The sequence below is a fragment of the Mastomys coucha genome, unplaced genomic scaffold (genome assembly GCF_008632895.1).
Source record: "Mastomys coucha isolate ucsf_1 unplaced genomic scaffold, UCSF_Mcou_1 pScaffold6, whole genome shotgun sequence".
Lineage (NCBI taxonomy): Eukaryota > Metazoa > Chordata > Mammalia > Rodentia > Muridae > Mastomys > Mastomys coucha.
This window is the reverse complement of record NW_022196912.1, coordinates 30,395,092-30,422,218: the sequence shown is the minus strand read 5'-3', so window position 1 is coordinate 30,422,218 and position 27,127 is coordinate 30,395,092. Positions and strand designations below refer to the sequence as shown.

At 40.5% G+C, this 27,127-nt stretch overlaps 1 protein-coding gene across 3 annotated transcripts in view; it reads right to left on the bottom strand.

The window, feature by feature from the left end:
• Nucleotides 1–27,127, bottom strand: part of Ldah (lipid droplet associated hydrolase) — a 77,917-nt gene that overhangs the window by 39,122 nt on the left and 11,668 nt on the right. For all 3 annotated transcript variants that reach the window (XM_031355490.1, XM_031355489.1, XM_031355491.1), the window contains 2 exons: nt 20,283–20,426; nt 7,728–7,897 (listed from right to left, as the gene is read on the bottom strand). In XM_031355490.1, the coding sequence (XP_031211350.1) occupies nt 7,728–7,897; nt 20,283–20,426 (314 nt within the window). The remainder of the gene's footprint in view (nt 1–7,727; nt 7,898–20,282; nt 20,427–27,127) is intronic.

Below are 27,127 nucleotides of genomic sequence, written 5' to 3'. Positions count from 1 at the left end.
TTTTTTTTTTTTTTGAAACAGGGTTTCTCTGTGTAGCCTTGGCTGTAGACCAGGCTGGCCTCAAACTCAGAAATCTGCCTGCCTCTGCCTCCCAAGTGCTGCCCAATTGTTAATTCCAGTAAAGGGATGCTTCCCACCTCTTTATCTTACTAACCATCTGTTAGCTTGTTTCAGCACTAAGAAGAGCTCTGTCTCAGGACTCTGCAGGTGAGGAACTCAAACGGGGCTCAGATGGATGGCTGTGTGGCTCCTCGTATCAGCTGGGATCACTGGTAGCGTTCAGTGGTCTAAAGGGCTGCTTTGCTGAGTGCCTCTCCCCCTCTCATGTGGCCATCTAGGCAATGCCAGAGCAGCTGGACCATTTATATGGCAGCTGCCTACTGACCCCGAGGAAACAGAAGCTCCCAGACTTCTGAGGCCTGGGCTTGGAGGTGCCAGAACCTCACCCCCAGGTCACTGCTGAAAGTAGGTTAAGTGGCCTCAATGGCAAAGGGGAAAGGAAACGAACTTCCTTTTTCAAGGGATGAGTGACAGGGAACCAGGCTTTTTGGTCCTGCATCTCCACTGCACTGGTCCTGACCTCCTCTCTCTTCTCTCAGCTTCTGTGCTGTACGGGTCTGGGTGAATGGTTTTCAGAACTTTAACTCACAATTAGATATACATTCCAGAATGTAATCTGAGATAGAAGCACACGTTTATAAAATGAGAAACAAATGTCTCAGGATAAATACCTATATTACAATATAAATATGCACAGTTCTGTTTTTTATAAAGTGCTGTTTTGTCTTTCACAGATGCATCTCTCCTCTTGGGAGAGTAGACTTCCCGGCCTCGGGACCAATGCTGGTCACATGACTTGCAGTGGCCTGAGGAGAGTAGTAAGTGTGCCCTTCAGAAGGAGACTCAAATGCAGCTCACCCCACTTTCTACCCTTTCCATGAAGCCAGAATACGTCAGACAGAGGCTACGCCATCAGCTTGGATTCTGGAGTAAGGCTGTTCAGAGAGAACTACTAGGGACAGCCTATGTTCAAGAGTTCTTGTATTACAAGCAAGAAACAAGCCTTTTTGCTCAGGCTTGTGCCCTGTGCCTGCACAACTGTGGCACAATCTAGAGTCTTCCTCATCCACTCTGGCAACCCACTGTAATGATTGAGGATGTACCAACGGGCTGTGGGCGATGGTCTGGGGGCATTTGTATTTTCTGCACCTTTCATTCTTCCTTTATAGCAAATGAAACAATTCCTCCAGGACCTGTACATCTTGCCCTCTTTGTTTTAATTTCACTGAGACTTTCCACTCTGTATGTTGCATTCATCGTTGCTCACTTGGGCCAGCAAACATGCTTATCACCTGGTTGTTTGCTTTTTACTCTACCTTCTCTTTCTGTTTCCTTTTCTTCAGTGAGAACTGAAGTTTATTGGATGTCTGACATCATCCCCCATGATCCTTCAGCGGCTTCTAGCTAACCTACCTGTTGCCTGTCTAGCTAACCTACCTGTTAGCCCAGGCTCTGACTCCCAACGGTTCTCTTTAGATGTATTTTACTGCAAGCCAACGGAACATTTTACCTGCTATTAGTTCCTCAGGGACTCAGTAACAAGCTCCCTTCTTTCTCTCCTAGTAGTTCATTGCTTAGAATGCAAAGTGACTCCCACTTTCTATCTCATGGAACATGTACTTCTAGAGGCCCGTTCAAACATTCCAACTGTGAAGAGTGCTTTGTTCAAAAAGTCCTGCCAACAGGGCTGTTTTTCATCTAAAGAGCGGGAAGAAGGTTCCACCCTCAACACGGCCAGAACCTCTCAGCTCTTCCCTACTTTGCTTTCACTTCTTATCACTAGATCTAAGGAACAGGGCTCTGGCCATGGTGACTACAACACATTAATCATCTCCTTTCCCCACCCTGAAGGTTGGCCTGGCTACTGAACAGAACGCAGTGCTTACAGGTACTTCTCGCTGCACGCCTGACTTGGATGGGGCCGGGAAGGCACCATAGAGTAGGGCTGTTCATCACAGACCATCTCGATAACTTCACAGTTGGCAGAATGTCTCAATTTATTTTGTCCTAATATGGAGGAGATGTACTCCGGAATCGACACATTAAATAACTCAACTTGCCATCTTTACTATCTGCAAAGTTTTTCAAGCTACTTAGTTGCAGTCGTGCATTTTAGGTCTAAGATTCTGAATATCTGAAATACTTAATGAAACAAGAGCCCAGTGTACTGGCTCACCCCATGATCAACCCTGGAGAGGCTTAAGCAGGAGGACTGCCTGGGCTATGAAAGCTCAAGGCTAGCAAGTCAAACCCTGTCAAAACAAAAATCAAAACACCCAGAAAAGAAAAACAAAAAGAAAGAAGGGGGCAAAAGGCTCTGAGCTGTAACAGTGACCGCCCTTCATTTTGCTCATTTTTTCCTCTGGTATCTTTATGGAGACACTGTTCATCGTTACTGACACACAGTATAACATGGCCATCAGTTTCTTCTGCCCATAGCGAGCAGCAGCCATGTGGTTTAAGAGGAGAAATGGCCCCTAACACTAAGGGAGGAGACAGAAACCCATAAAATGGACAGATAGAACACATTTTATCACACAATGAAAAGGGCTCAGTTCCTTAAGAATTTTCAGAATACAGGCAAATCTCTTGGCCACATTTTATCCCAACATAGCACTACCAGGAAAACAGTTACTATCACTGCTCTGAAAGAATAAAAAGTCCTCTCTGGTCCACAGACCTTGCTGAAGAAAGCTAAATAAGCAACAGGTCTGGGGCCCGGTTTCGCAGCACCTGGACAGGCGAGCTGCACAGACAGAGTTTAAGCTATCACCTGGACAGGCGAGCTGCACAGACAGAGTTTAAGCTATCATCTGGACACGTGAGCTGCACAGACAGAGTTTAAGCTATCATCTGGAAGCGCCAGGAAAGGAAGACACTTCGGTTGTTCTGACGCAGCAAGCTCTGTTACTATGCTCTTTCCCAAGGGAATGCCAAATAACACAAATTTAGGATCTGTTATCTCAGAGAGATATTATCCCCAAGTGCCAAGTAAATCCCCAAAGGAAAATAAAAAGTACGATTACTTGAAAATGTCTCATGATCCAGTCCACAGCCCAGGTAAGTCATAATCTTGACTTTACAGAGATAAGACTTTATCAAATGGTACCTTCTTACCTCGAAGAGGTTGATGCTGAGAAAGCAGGTTCTAGATAAGAGGGGAAAATTGCTACCTTTTTGTTTACATGCCAACCACTGCATCTTATTTTTAATTGCTACAGCAGTGGCTCTCAAACTGTGAGTCGCAACTCCTTTGGGTGTTAAAGGACTTTTCGGACTAGTGAGATGGCTCCAGGTAAGAGCACCAGCTGCTCTTCCGAAGGTCGTGAGTTCAAATCCTAGCAACCACATGGTGGCTCACAATCACCCATAATGAAATCTGAATCCTTCTTCTGGTGTGTCTGAAGACAGCTACAGTGTACTCATTTATAATAATAATAAATACATCTTTGGGCTGGTGAGATGGCTCAGCGGGTAAGAGCACCGACTGCTCTTCCGAAGGTCGTGAGTTCAAACCCCAGCAACCACATGGTGGCTCACAACCACCCATAATGAAATCTGATGCCCTCTTATCTTATCTGAAGACAGCTACAGTGTACTCATTTATAATAATAATTAAAAAAAAAAAGAACTTTTCACAGAGGTGAACTAAGACCACCGGAAAACACAGGTATTTACATTATGACTCATAACAGTAGCAAAATTACAGTTATGAAGTAGCAATGAAAACAATTTTGTGGTTGGTGTCACCATTACATGAGGAACTGTATTAGAGGGTTCCAGCATTAGGAAGGTTGAGAGTCATCTGCAAAGACTCCAATCCCTTTAGCTGTGACACATAAATGCAGTCATGCACACTGTAGGCACACACCACAATCTATCATCCAAAGGCTAAAGGACATTCTTAGACCCTCTTTATAAACATGGCTAACAGAAGTGCATTCCACTTTAAGATTTGGCTCCAGACAAGGCTGAATCCTGACAAGGTCCCTTTCTCTTACTTCTCACATATAAAAGGAAAGATGATCCTATGGGTCTAAGAACAATTGTGTTTGCCATTACAAGCCAGAGCAGCTACTACTTATCAGTCTTTGAATTCATTTTTTTAAAGAAAAAAAAAATCCCTATTCTGGAGACCACTTTTTGAGTATCTGACAAACTTCTATTTCTATATTTTTATACATCAAACTAGATTAAAGAGAGAAACAAAGAAAGAATTAACTCCATATTTTAAAAGAGCCAATTATTTTGCACTATATTGAGCTGGAGGTCAGACAATATATCTGGCATTATACAATAAGTCCCTTAAATGATGTAAGGACAAAGTTATCAGAAATTACACAAAAGTATTGCAAAGTGCTGAACCAAAGGAAAACCAAACAAACCAGCTACCAAACTGCAAATGTGCCCTCAAAATCTTATGGGAGTCAAAAATTCCAGTAAAAATAACAGAAGAGATGGGAACACAAGTTTCTTATTATCACACTTCATATGTTATAAAACATAACAGCTAACTTATTTTTGGCAAAGTGATTAGGGATTGCAACACTCTGGCTTCCACAACTTACTTGATTGTCAAATGCATCTGAAATGGAGCGTTTCATGTTAACTTCAGGCATGCAGGCAGTGTGCTGTCTTAGAGACACTGAGATTTCAACGCCTCAGCATGGATCACACCAGCAGTTATTAACTGGCCCAGGTGTTTAGTGGTCGGGAGGCAGGCAGGATGTTGTTGTGGAGAATTTCAACAATGTAGATAATTAAAACCAGATATAGCTTATTTTAAAAAAAGATTTATTTGTATGAGTGTTATGCCTGCCTGCCTGTATGTATGTATGTATGTATGTATATCATGCATATGCCTGGTGCCTGCAAACATCAGAAGAAAGTGTCAGATTCTCTGGAACTAGAGTTAACAGATGGCTGGGAGCTACCATGCAGGTTCTGGGAATTGAACCCAGGTCCTCTGTAAGAGCAACAATTATTCCTAACTGTGGAACCATCTCCAGCCCCAGGTAAAACCTTTGAGTAATGAAAACACAAAGCTGTACAGACAACATCTTTACCTCCCTAAAGGTATCTTTCATGTACAATCACACACATTATTTTCTAGTATACCACTGGTGTCTGCGTGTCTCTTCTCTCTGTATGTGACATATGTATGCGTGTATATGGTCACGTGTGTGTGTGTATGCATGTACATGTAAAGACAAGGGTTGATGCTGGGTGCCTTTCTCAATTGTGCTCTTAGTTTTTGAGACACTCTCACTGAATCTGGAGCCTATGGGTATTCTGAGATGGCAGGCTTGCACACTCCACAGAACTGGGGTTTACTCCTGGCTGCACCTAGGTGCTGGAGACACAAACTCAAGTCCTCACGGCCGTGGAACAGGGGCTCTGCTTGTGGAGCCCCTCTCTCCAGACCATTAAAGAAGAGGAGATACAGTTTCACTGCTCTCTGAAACTCTGAGTCATAATATGTCTTTACAAATGGATTCTCTTCAGCTTGTGCCTCTCCCTTTATCCCTCCCCTTTCTCCTTCCCTTCCTTCTTTCCAGCCTTTCCCATCTCAATCCAAGTGTTCACAGGACACTACCACCCTGGGAAGGAAGACACATGATTACTATCTTTTCAAAGACTCTGCAGTCTGGGACCTGCTTGAGCTGTGATCAGATTTCTGACAAGAAACTGATAGTAAATACATATGGTTTTACAATACTAGTCTGGGGCAATTTGATATATAGCAGTAGGTAACCAATATAGTACTTAACCTAATGACTGAAATGAGTCTAATATTATTTCCATAAGAACAATAATAGATACTTGCTTAGAACGCTGAAATCCCAGGACACACTTAATATTTTATATAAATCTTCCCAAAATCCTTGAAGAACCCATGAATTACTTCTTGATTTGCTGATGGAGACACTGAGATAAAGACTCAATGACTTGTTCAAGTTTACACAAACAAAAAATGTCAAAAACTGATTTGAGCCTAAGTGATTATTAGCTAGAGACAAAGCTCACAGTTACACGCAGCCTGGGTGCTGGGAAATATGGCAGCCACATATAGTATGAGAGAAATTTGAAGGACAGAAAAGAGACTGTAAGTGACGTCAAGGCTAACATCAAAAGCTGCTTCCTGAATAAAAGGCCTTACCCAGGGCAAAATACAACCGAGTGGAAGCAAGAGTTCAGTGAACAGAGTATAACTTTCAATTTATTGAATTCGCACTTAGACATAAAAATATATCTTCTTATACCCAAAAGGAGAAAATTAAAATCCATTTGGTATTAAAAATAGCCAGGGAGTCTATAGTTGTACTTTTTCCAAGTGCTGGTTTGAGCACTGAATGAAGCAAGCTGGCAAGAAAGGAGGCAAATTCCTAGTGGGATCCAAGACCCCGCTGGAGATATTTTATCACATGGAGTGAAACTATTCACAGACAGGACCGCTGTGAAGGGATCCCTTCCTCTTGATTAGCTGTCTCATCCACGAGACTCCAGGCCTGTAGCTAAAAAACATCCTGTATCCTCAGGCAGGTCCTCAAGATAACACAAGAGTGGTTTTACACACACACACACACACACACACACACACACACACACACACACACACACACACCCCAAATGAAGAAATAACTGTGCCAAGGAGTGAATTTACCTTGTAAATTGCAGCCACTCACTGTGAGTTAGAGCACACCTTTATTTAAAGGCTCTTAAACAGTTTACTCATTAGGTTGGACTCTGTGACGTGAATGCCCCCAATATGCAGTACACAGCTGTACTTAAGAGCCAGTGGCATGAGGCTGTGGGTGCAACCCCATGGTAGAGTGCTTGCCTATCATGCTTTAGGTCCTATTGTCACCCCCAGGATCATAAAAGCCAACAAAAAGACAAAGAAAGCAAGCATCTGCAAAGGAAAGGATACATATGTACCTGCAAACTACAAAACAGAAAAAAAAAAATCTAAACTCATGATCTACTTAACATATTCCACAAAGACAGGCATTTACCTGTTGATGATGATGATGATGGTGATGACGATGTACACCATTTTGCTTCTTAAAAGAGACAGGAATATTTTCTTATTTAAGGTTTTTGGAGATTTACTGTTTTTATTTTATAGTATGGGTGGTTTGTCTGTGCGTATATCTGTGCACCTTCTGCATGCAGTGCCTGAGGAGGCCAGAGAGGGCACAGAATCTCTGAACTGTAGTTACAGACTGTTGAGAACCACCTCATGGGAATCACACTTGCTGGATTCTCTGGAAGAGTGGTCAGTTCTCTTAGCCTCTGAGCCATCTCTCCAGCCTATGAATATTTTCAGAACACTCTTTCAATAAAGATAGAGTCCTTCCCATGCCACTCTCAGTAACTGTTCTTAAACATTGCTCCATAAAAGATAGTAAGTTAAACACGGCATCAGAACTCCAGATAACCCTAGATTCAAAGACATTCATTTAGAAAACCCCCTTCCCACCATTATTCACTGGAACATTCTGAGAATTTCCTAAACACATCTTTGGTAATAAAGGGATAAGGATAAAGGTAGATATCACACACCCCTCCCTCTGCTTTCCAAGAAAATCAGAGGAAAGATGAGGCTTTTTTTTTTTTCAAATACACAATCAGACACCCACAGTCACCTTCTAAGACATACTTACAGGCAGCTCAGGGGCACGGCTCATCACATGAAGAGCGATATAGCTGCCTACGGAATGGCCAATGAATATAAGCTTCACATCCTTTGGCACATGAGCTCTCAGAAAAGCGATTTTGTGCTCTATTTGACCATTCAGACCATAGATGTCCTCAATTTTTTGAGCACTTGACTCTAGAAGCAAAAGTATGAACATGCTTTAATTAATAAGTAAACAAGCTTATTTTTTAAATATTTGTGTTCATTTTTTATTATATTCAACACAATATATATTTTTATACCAATCATAAAAATGGTGGTCATGTCATTAAGTGAACATAAATAGATAAAGTCTTTTTGTTTGTTTGTTTTGTTTTTAGTAAAATTAAAAATCTTGGCTCTTACTGTTGTACAAACCTAAAATAAAGAAAGATTTTTTGACATTAGAGTTCATTGTAATAAGGCTGTACTTCAATGTTCCTCACATCACCAAAAGATTTTACCTCCATAGTAGCTAAGCTAAGAGTTGACAGTTCTACAATGCCAAGGAATGAATTGTAGGCACAATTATTTGGATACATATTTCCTGCTATGGTCAAAGTTATTTGACTTGAGTGATTGTCCTCATTCTCAGATTTCATGGATGGTCTATCCATGAAGTCATTCATTAACTGTTTCAATGAACAATGGTTCTGCTTGGAGGGTGGCATAGACATTAGGTAAGGGTAAGATTCTGGTTCATTGGCTGTGATGATTTTGAAAAGCATTCATCTTAGAAAAAGAGTAACTATAAGTTCGTCTTCTTCAAAATTGATACAATAATTATAAATATCAAGCAAAACATTCAATCTCACTCTTTGTTGTTCTCTTACAAGCCACCTCCCAAATTAATTGTCTACGTTTCTTTTGGCTGTATAAATAATTCCGAAATATGTAAGCTGTTCTGAAAACCATAATATAGTGTAAGAACATCAACTAAACAGTCCTATTAATAGAGAGGCTGAGATAGGAGAAGCATGATTTCAAGACCATTATGTAGAACCCAGCAAGACAATGTCACATACAAACAAGCAGAAAGTGTATATGGATTGTACAATATTGGACCTATTTCTCCAATTACCAAATTAGAGAGACCACTGGATGACAGCCAACAAATTTCTAATTCCTCATATTTTTGAATTTTCAATCAATTAGGATATGTTGGTATTATTAATTTTTGTATTAAGCGATATTAAGGAAAAGTGATTGTTACTTCCTGTTATTTTTATTGTTAGAGGTGGAATTATGTTTGTGTGGGTTTGTTGAAAGAAAACTTTCTTAAAACAAGCTTATTAAAGTAGAAAAAGTAGCTACAAAAAATGCTGAAGCTTAAAGCAGTAACTCAGAGTTAAGTCCTTACCATGTGTCAGAGGCCTCTAGTATACTAACTACGGTAACAGGCACGTACAGTAACCCGTCCTTACCAAAGAACTGGGAAAGAAGCATTATCTAAACATCTCCACTCACAGACAGTATGTACAAGACCCACAGCCACAGACCTAGGAAGTAGACAAGGTGAGATTCAAATGAAAGTCTGTTCTCAAAGCCCATGGATTTCTAAGTAGTCCATGAACTATTGTTAGTTTAGGCCAGGAGTTCTGTAACTGTTGATCATGTAACATAATACTCAGGACAGTCTGTTGGAACAGATAGCTGGGCCCTGACACCAAAGTTTCTGACATAGTAGGTCTGGGTAGAGGGCTAAGATTTTTCTAAGTTTCCAGGAGATACAGATATTCTGATTCTAGGATTACACCCTGGGAACCACTGGATTAATCTTATATTCAGTGAACTAAGAAAACACATGATGCTGCCTATGTTAAATAATCTGTTTATATTTAAAGAACTTAAAGACTTAAATAGAAACTTAAATGTTAATGTATACAGTAATGACTTGTGACCTGAAATAACCTTCCTTTCTGTCTTAACTATTTTTCTAGAGTCTTCAAGACCTAATTAAAAATTACATTTGCCTAGCCCCACTGACCCAGAAAGACAAACATGGTATGTAGTTACTTACAAGTGGATATTAGCTGTTAAGTAAATGATAAACATGCTACAGACCCATAGAGGGTAAATAACAAGGGGAGTTCTAGGAGGAAACACATGAATCTTCCTTGAAAGGGGAAATAGATCTGCTGGTGGACTGGGGATAGGTAGGGATGGAAAAAGGAGGGATCAAATGGCATGGGGAGGGATGGAGTGAATGTATGGGGAGAGATGATTGGGATGGGAGGGCAGGGGGGGTGATGTGAAAACCTGGGGCAGGAGACACTCTTGGCATCTATAAGGATGCTGAATAAGGATTCCTAGTAATGGAGTACTCAGAGCCTGAACAGTCCTTCTTCTGCAAAGAGGCAAGGCTTCCAATGGTGGGACTGGAACACCAACCCAGCCACCTTTGACCTACAATCTGTCCTGTATGCAAGATGTGCTGGGATGATGGTGGCAGAGAACTTGTGGGAGTGGTCAACCAATGGCTGGTCTAATTTGGGGCCCATGCCATCAGGAGGAACCCATACCTGACACTACCCAGATGACTGGAGACCTAGGGTAGAACCAAACACAACTGGAAAAAAAGAAAGAAAGGAAGGAAGGAAAGAAGGGGAAAAAGAAAGAAAAAGAGAGCAAAGAAAGAAAGGGTATTTAGAGAAAATAAAAAAAAGTATGTTGTGATATGTTACAGGTCAGTGCCTAGTCCAGTCATCATAAGAAAGACTACCTGATGCTGAGATCCACAGCCAAAGATTAGGTGAAGAGAGAGCCCAGGTTGGAGGCCTCATCTGGCCTGTCCCCTCAGAGCTCAGGAAACCCCTGAGGAAAAGGGGGGGGGAATTGTGGGGACCAGAGTAGTTGAAGATACCTCAAGAGCATGGCAGGAAGAATCAACTAAGGGGGCTCGAGGGAGCTCACAGAACTTAAGTGGCAGTCACAGAGCTTGCAAAGGTCTGCGTTAGATCCTTTGCCTATATGTTATGGTTGTTGGCTTGGGGTTTTGGGGGGATTCCTGATAGTGGAACTAGGAATGTCTCTGACTCTTTTGCCCACTCACAGGACCCTTTTTCTCCTACTGGATTGCCTTGTCCAGCCTTGATATGAGGGCTTGTGCCTAGTCTTATACAGTATCTTGTGTGTTCAGTTGATGTCCTCGAGAGACTTATTCTTTTCTGTGTGTGGGGGATGGGGGGGGAAGAGGAGTAAAAGGAGAGGAAGCTGCAGTAGCAATGTACCATATGAATGAAGATTTAAAACAACAACAACAACAACAACAAAATTACACTTGCCTTCAAGGAGATCATGGTCTAGGACGAGGAGATACAGATTTTATTTATTTTGCATACATACATGTGTATATGGGTGTGCATGTTTACATGTGTGTTGTTACACATGTGTGTGCATGTTTACATGTGTGTGCATGTTTGTGGAGGCTAGAGATTGGTGGTAGGTGTTTTGATTGCTTTCAACCTTATATACAGAGGCAGGGTTTCCATTAAGCCTGGAGTTTGCTATTTGATTGGTCTGGCTAACCAGATTGCACTAGGAAGCCTGTCTCTGCCTTCTGCTTTCTGGGATGCAGTAGGGCCATCATGTCCAATTGGCTTTTACATGGGTCCTGGGATGTCAAACTCTGGTTCTCAGGCTTCTGCTACAAGCACTTTACCCATGGAGCCATTCCTCAGCGGCCCCCCCCCAATAGATTAAATATATAATCATGAAGCCCTTAAGAAGTATGTCAAGAGGGCTGGAAAAATGGCTCAGCAGTTAAGAGCACTGACTGCTCTTCCAGAGGTCCTGAGTTCAACTCCCAGCAACCACATGGTAGCTCACAACCATCTGTAATGGGATCTGATGCCCTCTTCTGGTGTGTCTGAAGACAGCAAGAGTGTACTCATATACATAAAATAAATAAATCTTAAAAAAAAGAAGTACCTCAGAAAGACAATGATCATTTGTACTTAGACGCATTTGTTATTATACCTCTTTCCAATTTATTCAAGAGAAATACAAGAACACTACCATAGATGTATACATTAAGTTATATATCTGAAATTGAGCATAAGTCTATGCATACCTTCCTATGTATGTGTAGTTAGCTACAGATTAAATATTAAGTGCAGCATTTCTAAGTCTTCAGGGACCATAAGACTAGACTTTCCTGCTGGGCACTGGATTGGCACACTGGAGCCCTTCCCCTTTCACATAGTCATTTTCACTGGTGAATGGGACTTTTCCATCTTGCCCCACTGCTACTTAATAAGGATATATGGATAATTTTAATCAAACAGTTTACAAGAAGAAATAAAAGGCTGAAATCAGAATTTAGCATTTGAAATTTGATCAAGATGGGTGTACCATTTATTCCCTGGATGGTCCTTTAAAAACAATGTTTACCATACATGTATATTATAAGAAAAAAATCTAAAAAGTCATGAAAATTTTACTCTAAATTCACGAAAGTAGAACTGGAGATGGAATGTAAAACACCTTTTTATGTATTATTTTATTTATAATATTAAAAAGAGTCAAGCAATGCTAGCCATCATTTAGTAATAGAACTTGAACTGTTAAATAAGTATGAATATTGAACTTAATGTTTGAAAAAAGGTTTGAATAATGTTTGACATGTAGTCCCCAGGTATCTTGCTTCTATTTTACAGGAAAAAAAAAGCCACTTCAGTGTTACTCAAATGGGATATAGAAAGCCCAAAGTACTTTGTGGGTTCATGCTAAAGACCAGAGAAGCAGCTGGGTGAGAACTGTGGCCCTCAAGTCTTTAAGCTTCCTTCATTCAGAGATCCAAATGACTGTCTTTTCACTATTCGCTCTCGGTTTGCTGAGATGAAAGGAGCTGCTCATAGTTTAGGCTCATACTTTGTTCCCAGCTCAGTGTTCTGCAAGCTCCTAGACGTAAATGTTGGTGAGACTCTGCCAGCTCTCAACGTGTTCGACACACTGAAGGGATGAGAGATGGGCATTTACAGTTATTTACAAATGCTACCTAACTTAAAAACAAATAAAAAACCCTATGAACTTCAAGAATATCTTTAAAATAATTTTAATTATTATTCTCCTAATCAAAAGTCATCAAGTTATGTTTTCCACTTGACAGGCACAAATGATCCACTATGGATTTCAACAGGATTAATATAGGGAACAGGCAGGAAATGCAGGAAGAACAAATGCTAAAAACAGTAAACAAAAGCAAGAGGCACAAAGTGTCATATTTGGAAATGGTGAGGACTTTGAAGGTTATTACTGGCTACAGAGAGGAATGGAACAAGCTGGTTAGAAAAGCAAGTTGTTACAAATCGAGCAGGACATGGACATTACACTAGGGCATGTATGTAGACTACACAGAAAGGAGCAGCATGCTTGGCTGTGGAGTCCAGGATGGGTGCTACCATGCCATCAGCCCCCAGTGCATCAGAGACTACTGAATGCACTTAGAAAGATGCTGGGGTTTTCAAACACAATATCCAGATACTGATGAGCATGTAGGTCATTTTGAGAACCTCTTATTGGAAATGCAGTTACCGGAGCTGTCTAGATTTCAGGTCTCTGTTTGTTTGTCTCTGATTTGAGGATATTTCCACCGAGTGTATTTGCTGAGCATCTCTCACTCAAACATCTGAAATCTGAATGAGGCTCTTTAGTCCTCTTATCAGCCTCAGGACTATAACAATGTGCTTGGTTTCTAGATTCTTTTCTAGGTCTGCACTTTAACTTGGAAACTTGCTTGAATGTCTAGTGGCCATGAGCATCGTCCTGACTGTCCCCACCTCTGAGTGCATCTCTCCTCAAAGTTCTTCTGCTAGGCACTTTCCTGGGAGGGGAGAACTTTACAAAGCAGTCTCTCTCTCTGTCTGTGGGGCTATTGGGTGTGGTTTTGTTTTGTTTTTTACAATTGCATGAGCTAAATTCATCATTTATGAAAGACTATATAAAATTTTAAGGTAATGTTTTCATCTGCTAAAGCTGAACCAGTGTAATCCCAAGCTTGTGTTTTATATGTTTTGAACAAAAGACTTGAAGTAGTTGATAATAAATTTGCCACTGAGTAAGCTGTTCTAGTGGGTCAAAGCCAAAAAACATTTTAAACTCCCAATTTGTTAACATTTCGTCTTGGTTTTTCTTGAATCATTCCTTTGTGGTATCAGCGAACATCTGCTCTGTCGTTTTATCTACTTTATGGTTCTGTCGATGCACTGCAACCAGAATATTATTTCCAACTGTTCATAATCTTAACACGTGCTAATATGAAGCAAAACGTCTGCCAACCTTTGATGTACTGCCATAGCTTTCCATCAGTCATTATGTAGTTTTCAGGCTATACTTTGCATGTCAGGGCACCTGTACTCAGGACCACCATCTCAGATGGGAAATGAAATGATGCAACCATCCTCCTGCACTAACCCATATGCTAGGGCACACACTTGTGTGACCTCTACATTACCTCTACTAGGCCACGTAGATTGATAAGGCCATGGCTACACCTGGCCTCATAGAACTTTTGGGATCCTCAGGGTGCAGATGGAAAGAGTCATTTCAGAAGGTGACAGGTATCTCTAGTTCTGTTTAATTTTCCTGCAGCACAGCATACCATCGCCTAGATGGGGATCAGTAAGTCCTCAATGGTGATAAAATGCCCTTTTACCCAGTTATTCAGGATCTGCTGGCCCTCTGGGCTAATGCCTCTAGATGGCACTGTTCTCATTAGGTAGCAAAGAGCTCAGTGTAATTGCTAAGTCATTAACTCATTAGTAGGTACAGAAGCAGTCCAAACAATAAGCACTCAAGTAAAGTTATACATAAGCAAGCACCAGTTTAAAACACAAACTAAGTACATTTCCTGGAAATTCGGACTCACAGCAGACGCTTTTCACTGGTTGTGTGCACCAGTGCTTATTAGTAGGGAAAAATCCACGGCCAAGGTATTGAAGATGCGGTCCTAGGACCAGCAGCATGAAGGCTTCTGGGAAGTTGTTAGAAATACAGATTTTCAGATGTGTCCCACATCTACGGAATCTACGGAATCAGTGACTCAGGGAGTGGCCATCTATATTAATAAAGAACTTTAGTGCATGTCAAGAGTCTGAGAACCCTAATCATGGCTGATCCTTCCCATCTGTTTTCAGTTTCAAAGTAGCTACTCAGAGTGTGTTTATCTGCTTCTGATTTTAGTACAGCTTTGGATGGTTACTGTGACTGCTGTTGTTGCCATAACTAAGATTTCTCTCTATGCTATAGATATGTCTTTTTCTCCATGATAAGGATGGATAAGACATGATGGTTGCTCATGACTCAGAAGTTTGAGCAAAGGGAATGGATAATAATTAGTTTTCACTACAGAGCCACTAGTCTCTTATATTTAAAGAGTTTCTTGTAGACAGCAGATAGTTGGATCTTATTTTTATCTAATCTTAGAGACTATCCTTTAAAGTATTCATACTTTACTGATTACTAATACAATTACATAAATGATCATATACAATTATATATATATATATGTGAGAATGTCTATGTGTAGGGTATGTGCACATGAGGGCAGGTGTCTGGGAAGACCAGAAAACTGTCCTAGATTCCCTGGAGCTCAAGTTACAGGTGATTGTGAGCTGCTCAACTTGGGTCCTCTGCAAGAAAAGTCATCCTTAACTGCTGAGCCTCCCTTTCATCTCTGGTACATTCGTTCTGTTTTGATGTTGTTGTTGTTGGTTTTTTTTTTGTCTTTCTCTCTTCTACTTTTTTTGGTCTTAACTGAGTATATTTAACCATCCCATTATCTCTCTTTTTGTCATGTCATGGTCATTATTTCTTTAATTAGAAAATTTATTATTATTATTATTATTATTATTATTATTATTATTATTATTATTATAGTGGTTGCCCTAGAATTTGCAGTACTTAATCGAAGCTGAATGTAAGTAACAATGTGTCACTTTACCTTGAGTTTTGTTACATAACAATGATCTTAATTGTTCTCCTTCATTCTTCATTCTTCATGCCAGTGCCAACACTCATCCCACTTACCCATACATTACCATCAATAACGAGCAGTTATTTAGAATAAGGAACTTTAAAAACTTACTAATTTCTTCCCTGCTTTTCTTTCTGTTTATATTTGGACACCACACACACACACACACACACACACACACACACACACACACACACACACGGGTTGCGCACAAGCGCTCTGGTGTCTAAAGAACAGCAGGTCTTAACTGATCTAACCTATGCTTTTCCTTTCTTGTTACAGATTTGAGTTTCTATCTCCACTTCCTTTTTCTTGTAAGGTAGAACTAAAGCAAATGGTCTCCTCCACTTTTGTCTAGAAAGTCATTACTTTCTTTCCTTTCCAAGAATAATTTTATTAGACTCAAAATTCTGGGTTGATGATATTTTTCTTTCAAAACTAAATATTTTACTTTATTCTCCTCTTTGTCTGTAACAAGAGGGTTCTTGGAAATTTCTTTATTGTCTTTCAAGGGTTCTATTGGTTTCCTGTAATTTCAATATGTGACACAGAGGCAAAGTTTCTGAATATTTATCCTGCTCACTGTCCTTCAGGCTTCCTGCATCTGAGTTTTATTATGTGAGTTAAGTGCTTCCATTACTTTGGCTCCACTGTGTCCATCCTCTCCACCCTCTCCTCTCCCTCCATCCTCTCCATTCCTTTCATCTTCTCTGTCCTCTTCACTCCCTCCATCCTCTCCACCCTCTCCATCTTCTCCTCTCCCTCTGTCCTCCCCATTCCCTCCATCCTCTCCACTCCCTCATCTTCTCTGTCCTCTCTACCCCTCCATTCTCTTTACTCCTTCCATCCTCTCCACCCCTCCATCCTCTCCATCTTCTCCTCTCCCTCTATCCTCCCCATTTCCTCCATCCTCTCCACTCCCTCTATCTTCTCTGTCGTCTCTACCCCTCCATTCTCTTTACTCCCTCCATCCTCTCCACCCCTCCATCCTCTCCATCTTCTCCTCTCCCTCTATCCTCCCCATTCCCTCCATCCTCTCCACTCCCTCCATCTTCTCTGTTCTCTTCACTCCCTCCATTCTCTTTACTCCCTCCATCCTCTCTACTTCCTCCATCCTCTCCACCCCTCCAGACTCTCCATCTTCTCCACTCCCTCCATGCTCTCCTCCATCCTCTCCACCCTCTCCATTTTTTCCTCTCCCTCCATCCTCTCCACCCCCTCCATCTCCTGGTATTGTAATTATGCAGACGCTGGATCTTTGAAACTGCCCATAGTTCTTGGATATCCTGATCTTTAAGAACATTTTTTTTCTATTTGCATTTCCATTTGGGAGGTTTCTACTGATCTATTTTCATTTTCACAGATCCTTTCCTTAGCTGCACTGGTGCTAATGGCAAGCCCATGAAAGCCATTTTTCATCTTTGTTGCAGTATTTTCTAGTACTTTCTTCTTCTTCTTTCTTAAAAAAAAAAAAAGTATCCAACTGTCAACTTGGATTACTACTCTTTTGTGGCATGTTACAGTTTTCATTAGAGTCTCAATATATTAATTGTTATAGTTATTTTAAACGTTCGATCTGATAAGCTTAGAGTTGGCAACAGGCACGACTGAATTTGGCTATGGTTCACAATTTTTTGCTCGGTCTTACTGTTTCTCTCTTGCCTTTTACAAAGCCTTGTAACTATTCTGACTAAAGTTGGACATGATGTACCAGTACTAGGAACTGAAATAAATAAATAGATTCTTGGCATGCGGCTTTATATTAAGGTGGCCAGGAACTGAGATACATTTAGTATTTATTAGAAGCTTTGATTTCATCCACGCCATTGTTTGTTCATTCTTCCTACTGCTGTTTTCCCCGTCCTTAATAGATCCTGTAACTTGCAGTGTGCACACACTTTTGTTATATTCAAAGCCTATTAACATAGTGTAAAATATGGGGGAAGGGGAGGAAGCATTCTACAACTGTATAGTTAATATAGTCTCAGGAGACCTGAGATTCTGTGCTGTGATCTAATAAATACTTTTCAGATCATTTCCCTTCTCTATGTGAGGCAAGAAGGCTAGGAGGCCCTTCCTTTGGGTTAGACAAGGTCTGGCAGGGTCTCATCCCTTGAAGAGTAGGCTTTTGCTACTGAGAATTCTTTGGAAATGATGTAAAATGATGCCCCCTTCTACTCCCACCCCAAGAAGACCTTGGAAGATATTCTCAGACAACCACTGTGTCAGCTTTACTGCCAGGACACAGAGACTGGCTCACAGGTCTCACAGAGACTGGCTCCTGGTTTTAGAGGTCTCAACCCACAGCTGTCTGGCCCTATTGTTTTGGGTATTGAGAAACAGACCATCTGGGCAAAGAGTGGTAGAACAAAGCTGCTGGCTTTCTGGATACTGGGAAGGAAAAAGAGAAAGGAAGACGACAAGGAAAAAAAATCCTCCAAGGTCACGACCCCAATGAACTAAACTACTTACTTGACAAAAGGTTTACCACCTCTCAAGATTCCATTACATTATCAATCCCTAAATGGAGTATTTCATTCATGAGGTCAGAGCTCTCCTGGCATACTCCTATCGAAGGCCCTAATGTAGGTCTGAAAATGGCTCACTGGAGACCACTCCCTCAGTGGAAGAACATTTTGCGGACATTTAAAATTTAAACTGTAATTGAGCATTGGCATATTCCTACAGTCCCACCACTAGAGAGGGAAAGGCAGAAGGATTGCAAGTTTAAAGACATCTTGAGCTATTTAGTGAGGTCCTGTCTTAAAACATAAACAAGCAAAGCTGGAGAGATGGCTCAGGAGTTAAGAGCACTTGTTGTTCTTGCAGAGGACCTGGGTTCAATTTCCAGTATCCACATGGTGGGTCACAGCCAATCTGTATCTCTGATCTGACCTTCTTAGGCACCAAGCATGTTCATGGAATATATACATGCATGCAGGCAAAACACCATACACATAAAATAATCTTTAAAAAAAAGTGCAAACTCAAAAACAAGCAAAAAACCAAAACCAAAGTCCTAACACTGAAAAAGAACTGAATCGGGAGTGCCTGGAGGGAATACTCACGGAGCCCGGGAAGCCCCTGAGAATTTCCACTTCACTCTCAAACCGTCCACACTGCACCTCCGATTGTGCTCTACTGGCTAAGGCTTGCCTAAGTTCTTCTGAGTGAGCTGTTCTTTCACAGCGGTGCCACTGCTGCAGGCTGTACACGCCCTGGCCCTGAGTGCCTGACATGGGGTTGTGAGGACAGCAGTGGTGGATTCCAAGCCCTACAGGTCAGAGATGAAACTGGAAGTCTACTGCTTATTTTGGAAGAATTTTGCATTAGATCTTTCCTTGTGTATAATGTTCGCCAGCTAAAATTTCTGAACAGTAACCAGCAGTAAATAAATGGTCAGCAGTACCTTTATGAAGAAAGTAAGTACGTTAGTCAGGTCTAAGCTACACATTTCATCATTACATTTTTACAAAGGGCAAACAAAACAAAACACCCACAGAAGGCAAGCAAGCCTACCATGGGCCAGTTCTCACAGGCTTAATTCATTTTGTGCAAGACTTTGGGCTTCTGTACTCAGCATTAAAGTACTAGAGGATCTCTTCTCTTGGTGCTAATGTGCCAGTGTTTTCTTGTTTTGAAGTTAAAAATTTTTGATCATAATTAAATCAAAGCATTATAATTTATAATATTCTTTTCCAATTTTAAATTATAAAGCAGCAATTTTAAACATTTTATTTAGCTTCTGTATTGTATAAATTTTACCTAACAGGTACACATCATTTTAATTTGAAAAATACAGTATTTACCTTAAACATGAATAAAATCATGCATTAGTCACTAGAACTAAGAGATCATCAATAAACTGTAAAGTTATAAACATGATAAATTGGTATTATTTACCTACCTAAATACACTAATGTTCAGAGAGTATTCAGAAGAGTTCACATATAAAGTCATAATCACAGTCATTTTAAAATGGAAAATAACTTCATCTGCTATGATGGTAAGTGGCAAGATTACAGTTAAAAATAATCAAAATTAGCCTTGAATATCATCTGAGATCATTTGTAAAGTACATTTGTGTATTGAAATCTGTACATTAACATCTAAGAGAGTCAAGAATATATAATCATAAAGAATACAAAAGTAAAATGTTACTGAATCTTTCAATCAGAATGAGTGGTCTGTAAGAACCAGGTGTAAAGCAAGTGATAAAGTCCTTACCCCCCTCAAACAACTACGGGGAAAAGCCTGACAGTAAAAGACATAAGCATAACATCTGTAGGGAATTTAAATTATGTATTCTCTCACTTAAACACTTTAGGAAAGTAGATATCTGAGATTCTTATGGGTAAAATGCAAATATTTGCAACACTACAGTAACATCCTTTCCCAAACAAACCACCTAGCACGTCACCACACAGGAGCCTAGCTCTCCCTTCTCCAACTTATGAAAAGTGTGGCCCTGGGGTCCCAAGGCACAGCAGAGGCTTTCGACTGTGGACTGTGAATGCTAACAGTACCTGCTGACTGTCAATCTAAATGGTGTTAACAAGGACATACCCTGTGGCGCTGTAAGAATCTTCTTGTTTTTGGGAGTCACGGAAAACCCAGCATGAGAGATTATCCATACTGGGAAGCGGCTCTTCATCAAAGAGTACAAGGCCTTGGCAAATGGCACGTAGAAGGGGGAAAGGCCTGGGTTACCTAGGAAGAGAAAAGACTCAGGATTTGAAAGAGCAACAGACGTATGCAAGGTGATGTACAGGCTGGGAAAGGTGGCTCAGAGTTTTCTCACACCATTCTCTACAAATCTAGTACCATGCACATTTACACTTAGATATCACAAGAAAGCCCCTCGAGCAAGCCACAAATCAAAGGACAGAAATATCCTTTTAAATCACCCTATGTGACCTCCCACTATCACCTGGACAAAGCCCCAAACCACTAATACTGTCTTTATGGCATTTCAAGGTCATCTCAGTTATAAAGCTGTATCAAAGTTAAACTAAAGCAAAACAACAGCAACAAAACAAACCAACTAACCCATGCCAGTCAAATCAATGTTGCAATCTTAGAAAACTTAAGGGAGTCTACTCACTGTCATCTTGTCATTTATCACAGTATTTGTAGTGTATATGATCATCGACTGAAATATACACTACATGTGATTTATTATATGTATATAGAATATATTTTTGACATGAGTTAGGTACAGAGAAACAGAATAATGAATACGCTATACCCGCAGGGTGAAAGACTGAAGTAGGGGGCCTAGCTTACAATCATCATCTGTATACATTCTCACTGTCTGTAGTCCTTGCCATAGATGTCTTCTGATTTCTTCATTCTGTCAGGTTTTCTCTACTTTGGCTGAACACATCTGTGACATGGCATTTGAATCATGATTGGCATCTACACCTGGCATTCATATCTTATAGTTCCTTGGATAGGCAGCACAATAAAGTGGTTAAGAATGCAGGCGGCCTGGGCTGCAGCCTGGCTTTCCCTATGGACTGTAAGCTTTGGAAGTTGTTTACTCTATGCTTTGAAAATGTACATGATGCTCAGTGAATTTATAGATTATGGCATATTTTAACCTTACTTGACCATGGTAACAGCTATGTAGGTGTTAACTATTCCACTTGTAAAGCCTTCTGGAATCATGGCGCCCTGTAATGCTTTTATTGTTCATACTGTTGTCACACTCCTATAGTATTCTGACTGAAAGCTTTAAGTTCTGAGCATCTTACGGTGGTGCTAACTGGCAACTCTGCCAAGTAACATGGAAACGTTCTCAAGGTCAGCAATGTGCTCTTTGGTCAGCTTGCTGGCCACTGTGCAGTTGCAGAGAGGGAAGGGAGAAGGTGACTATCAACAGAAGGTGGGCACCCATGCTGTCTGCGAATGTCTGCCCCATCTTTATAAGTGTAAACCTTCCGAGTAGGGATGCTGGTGAGCACTCAGTAGAAGACAGCACTCAACACCTTCCCATCCAAGAGCCGGTTAGAGCCGCTTTCGTAAGCTGCTAACTCTGCCTTACATTCCCCACTCATCTGGAGCATCTTCTGATCCAACACCGAAAGTCTGCAGGAACTTGTTGTTTTGGAATCAAATAATTCAATTATTTATTTTGTCATTTTGTCCTTTGGTACAGGTATGCATGCTTATATTTTAGTAACTGGTAGGGCAAATCCTTTCTTTTTATTTAAAACTTTCTAGGGTGGTTTCAAACTTTAGTTCTACTTTAAAAAAAATCTCTTTGGGATTATGATTCAAATTATATCTAATTTACATATTGCATTATTATTAGTAGTATTGTTATTACTACAATTATTTGTTTTTCGAGACAGGGTTTCTTTGTAGCCCTTGCTGTCCTGGAACTCACTCTGTAGATTAGGCTGACCTTGAACTCACAGAGATCTATTGGCCTTTTTCCCCCGTGCTGGGACTAAAGGCATGTACCACCCCTGCCTAGCTTACATATTACTTTACAAAGAATTTACTGAGCGTAGCCTCCCAGGAGTGTGTTCTATCCCCAAATCACATTTTTTTTTTTTTTTTTTTTTTTTTTTCAAGACAGGGTTTCTCTATGTAGCCCTGGCTGTCCTGGAACTCACTCTGTAGACCAGGCTGGCCGCGAACTCAGAAATCTACCTGCCTCTGCCTCCCAAGTGCTGGGATTAAAGGCGTGCACCACCACCGCCTGGCCCCAAATCACATTTTTATTTTATACTTCACATGTTAGAAGTATCACTTGCTAACCCTCTGAACACAGCAAGATTGTACCTGAAGTTAGTGCTTTACACGCTCTAACTCACTCAGTCTTCATTTGATGTAGCAGTGAGAACAAACAGGTTGTGGAACTTTTGAGACAAGGTAAAGTCATTTGGGAAGAGGGAATTGCAACTGAGAAAATGCTCCCACCAGACTGCTGGCCCGTGGGCAAGCCTGTGCTGCATTTTCTTGATTGATGTGGGAGTGACCAGCTCACTGTGGGTGGTGGCACCCCCAGGCTGGTGATTCTGGGTGCTATAAGAAAGCATGCTGATCAAGCAAAGGGAGGCAAGACAGCAAGCAGCTCTCCTCCATGGCCCCTGGAGCAGTTTCCCTGAATGATGGAAGATAAAGCTATAAGATGAAATAAACCCTTTCCTCCCCAGTTTGTTTTTGGCCATGGTGTTTTATCACACAATAGAAACTAACCATTAGTAAACTGTAGCTGTTGGAATTATTACAAACAATGATTTAGGTGCAACAGTTCCAATGATAGGTTATACAAAAACAATTTGAGTACTGGATAATGGAACAGAAAGGCTTTTTCTGCCTGTCTTGGTGTAAGTTCGAGCTTGTGCTCTTATTGATTATAGGATTCTAATTAATTCTTCTTACTTTTATTATCATCATGTAAAATGCCAACTACAGTATGCTCAGTTTCTCTATTCCAGCTGTATAGTTCCCATTGCATATTATTTTAACCATTACATTTGCATTGGGAACTCGCTGTTTGGAAGTCACATAGGCATACAAGGAGCTCTGTGCGGTTTATATAGTATGAGGGAATATACACATATAACCAAGTGGGTGAGCTGATTCACGAGTGTGATAACTCCTACAAACAAAACAAACAGGATTTTGTGATAGGCATTAGTATGACTTAAAACACAAACAACCAATCCACAGGTTTGAGGAAGTGACTTTTCTGAGGCCCAGAAAGTAAGACAAAGGCAATGAAGAAATAAAGAGCTTAGTTATTAAATCAACACAAGTCCCCCAGCCCGTGGCACTTCCTGTTACTCAACATCATCATTACTAAGGAACACATATGGATACCAAAGCCTGGCCACCACAGGGTTGAGGGGGAGAAATAGCCTAGTCAGTGCCTTCAGCACTACAGTAAGAAATTTGCCTTTTAGTCTAAGAAACACAGGGGGTGGTTAAGAGTTAAGGCATGATTAGGTTTCAATCATTTTTTATATTAAAAGAATAATTAGAAAAACATTATGATTTTAGTAATATATATGAAATAGGTAACTTTTAATAAAGATACAAAGCACCACAGCTTATTCAAGAAGAATTCAGTAACCTCAATGATCCCACTATAAACTAAAGAAAGTCAAGCTTTGAGACAATATTATGTACATGTCTTTAATCTCAGAACTCAGGGGCAGAGGCAGGCAGATCTCTGTGAATTTGAGGCCAGCCTAGTCTATGTATTGGGTCCCAGCCCATCCAAGGCTACATAATAAAATAGTCTCAAAAAAACACAGGCTGGGAAGGGGTGTGCAAAAAAAACAAAAACAAAAACAAAAAAAACCAAAACAACAACAACAACAACAACAAAAACCCAAAAAAAACCCACAGGCAGTCCTCTATAAACATGCCTACTGGCCAACCCAATATAGACAATCCCTCATGAAGACTGTCTTCCTAGGGGACTGTAGATTGTCTCAGGTTGACAACTGGAAGTAATAATCACAGGGATGTTACAAATTATGCCATTAGGAACATTTTTGTAGACATTAAAAAAAAAAGAAAGTCAAGCTTAAAGATTAAAGATCTCATGAACAAATCCAGACCTACATGGCTTCACTGTTAAATGCTGCCAAATATTTGAAAGGGAAAAATACTATCAAGTTTATAGGTATTCTTCAAGATAACATGTAAGGAAGAACTAGTTATCAACCCATTCTGTGAGGTGTACATTACCCTCATACCAAAACCAGATGCACCTTCTAGAAAAACAGAACTACAAGTTAGTATTCCAATGAACACACATGAAAAATTTGAATCTAAAGGCTAGCAAATTGGAACTGTTAAGGTGTTTAAAAAAGTACATTATGATTAAGTAGAGGTGACTGCAGATGACAGGATTCATTTAACACTTAAAAATTAATTCTACTTATCATGTTTATAAGCTGAATGAAAATGAACTTACAGTTTGTCAGGAGTTGAAAATGAACTTACAGTTTGTCAGGAGTGTATTTAGTAATACAGGTACAATTTTAAACATACTGAACATGAAACATTGACTCAGACTTCCTACACTCTATATATCATCTTTACACCTAGTGATGCTAGTCTCTTTCCATTAATATCTACTTGTCTATGTATTTATCCTCTCTTTCCCCTTTAAGACAGGGTTTCTCACACTCTAGCACATCCTGACCTGGTACTTACCACGAATCCAGGGCTGTCCTCAAACTCAAAGCAATCCTCTTGCTTCAGCCTGCCAACTGTTTCACAGTCATGTACAAGGACTTAGGCCTAAGAGTCTTTGGCTTAAAAGGCCCACTAAAACCCCAAATCAGTGTAGAAAATGCTAGCTATACCAAAGTACTCCATTGTAAAATTCTGAATTCTTAGAACAAAAAAAAGAAAGCCTCAAAATCATGAACTGTGGGGGAAACTTTGCACACAAAATATAAGCGATCAGAATGACACCAAAAATTTCTCACAAGCAACTCCAAACCCTGGGGGAGAAAGGATTACTGACTCTGAATTCCAAAATCATTTCTTAGCCATAAGTCTGAGACAGTGCTTTTTTTTTTCTTCCCTAGGTTTTCAGTGGTGGCACCAAACCCAGAGCCTTGCCCACACCCAGCCTACCATGCCACACCCTCAGCCTTACATAACTCTTGGCTAGGCGGCATTATTTACCAGATCACTCCTCTGCACTTCTCAGGGAATAACCAGAAGCACTTCACCAACAGTAAGAGAATATCAAGAGTGCAGCATGAGATCTAGGAAAGGGATCTATCCTGTCAGAGAATAACAAGAATTTGAAGGAGGGCAGACAAGCAGGAGCCTGGAGCATGGTCAGCACAGACCAGGTGTGAAGGATAGCACACTAGGGCCACAGACCCAAGAGCAAAAGGAACCATCCCTGATACAAGGCCTGAGAACTCACTTCTAGAAAAATGTTAGGATAAACGGGTGACTGGAGCATAGAAAACGAAGGAGGAGGGAGAGACATTACCCCGGAGAAGGCAAGCAAAGAGGAAAGGAAGTGCAGTCAAAATACAGTACAAGAGACAATACAATTATTATGCAGTTCTATTTTAATCACAGAACTGTAAAAGCACTAACCACAGATTAGATTAAAAACAGGAAAAATAGGAAGGAGGGGTATGTGACTATGTAGGAAGAGAGAAAGTATACATACGGATAACAGCTGATAGTCAGAACAAAGGACAGGAGTGTAAGTGTTGATTTAGAAATGCTGGCCAATACCTGGGGGAGGAGAATATGATCAAAATGCATTGTATAAAATTCTCAAAGAACTAAGAAAACTGTCATGTTTAAAAAGATTAGTGTGGGGGCCACGAGATAGCTCAGTGGGCAGCCTTGTTTGCCACCGAGGCTGACAACCTGAGTTTGATTCCTGGGACCCATGTCCCAGGTGGAAGGAGAGAACGGACTCTCCGACGTTGTCTTCTGACCTCCATGTCTGCAGCATGTACTGAACCTCCCCTCAACCCCCAAATGTACCACAAGAATAAGAGGAAATGTGAACTAATGCCTGGAACACATCGATGATAAGTGTTTCTGAGGATCTGTTAGAACAAGCTAATTTTAAAGATCAGTTCAATGAGGTTTCTTCCCTCTCTCAATAAGATACAAAACAAAATACTATGAAGGCAAATGAGGAAAGAAAAAAGTACCTTGGGTAAGAAAATAGTGAGCAAGGATGAGTCCTAGATGTGAAGGTGTTCTATGAGCAGGGAAATACACAGAGCTAACCGCACAGAGGCAGAGGGCTCAGACAGAGTCAGCTACAGAAGAATCTGTCTTAAGGAGAAACAGCCCTGCAGACCAGGAGGGCGAGGGCAACCTTACTGATCCAGTGAATGGAGTGAACTACTTGGGGAACCACCCAAGGTGAGAGGGAAGAGGCCACAGAGCTTCCAGCTCAAAAGATTATCAACAAAACAAAGTGTGCAAAGGGGCAGAGATGTTTGTGCAATCTTAAAGGACAAGACAGTTTGATCAGTTTCATGATGATGAAAATATCTGTACAACCATGTAAATATGGAAAATAAAGTAAAATTCAACTCAAAAGGATCTTGCCACAGTGACAAGAACACAAGTCCAAAGCTTGATGCTTGCAACCAACCAGACATGTCTGACCATGACAGAGCAAAGCCACAGACAACCCAGACGAAAAGCCGAGAAAAAACAAAACAAAACAAAACAAAAAACTCCACCTAAGCACATAAGCATCTTTAAAAAGGTGAAAAGAAGTTATTTAAAGCTTAAACTTCGATAAGGCTGTAAATATAAAAAAATATTTACAAGGCAAATTACAAAACTGCATGTGGTATCAACTCCATAAGACAAGATTTCTCTATATAATAACTAATATAATACAAATGTAAAGAAAACTAAAAACACATACCCAAAGTAGT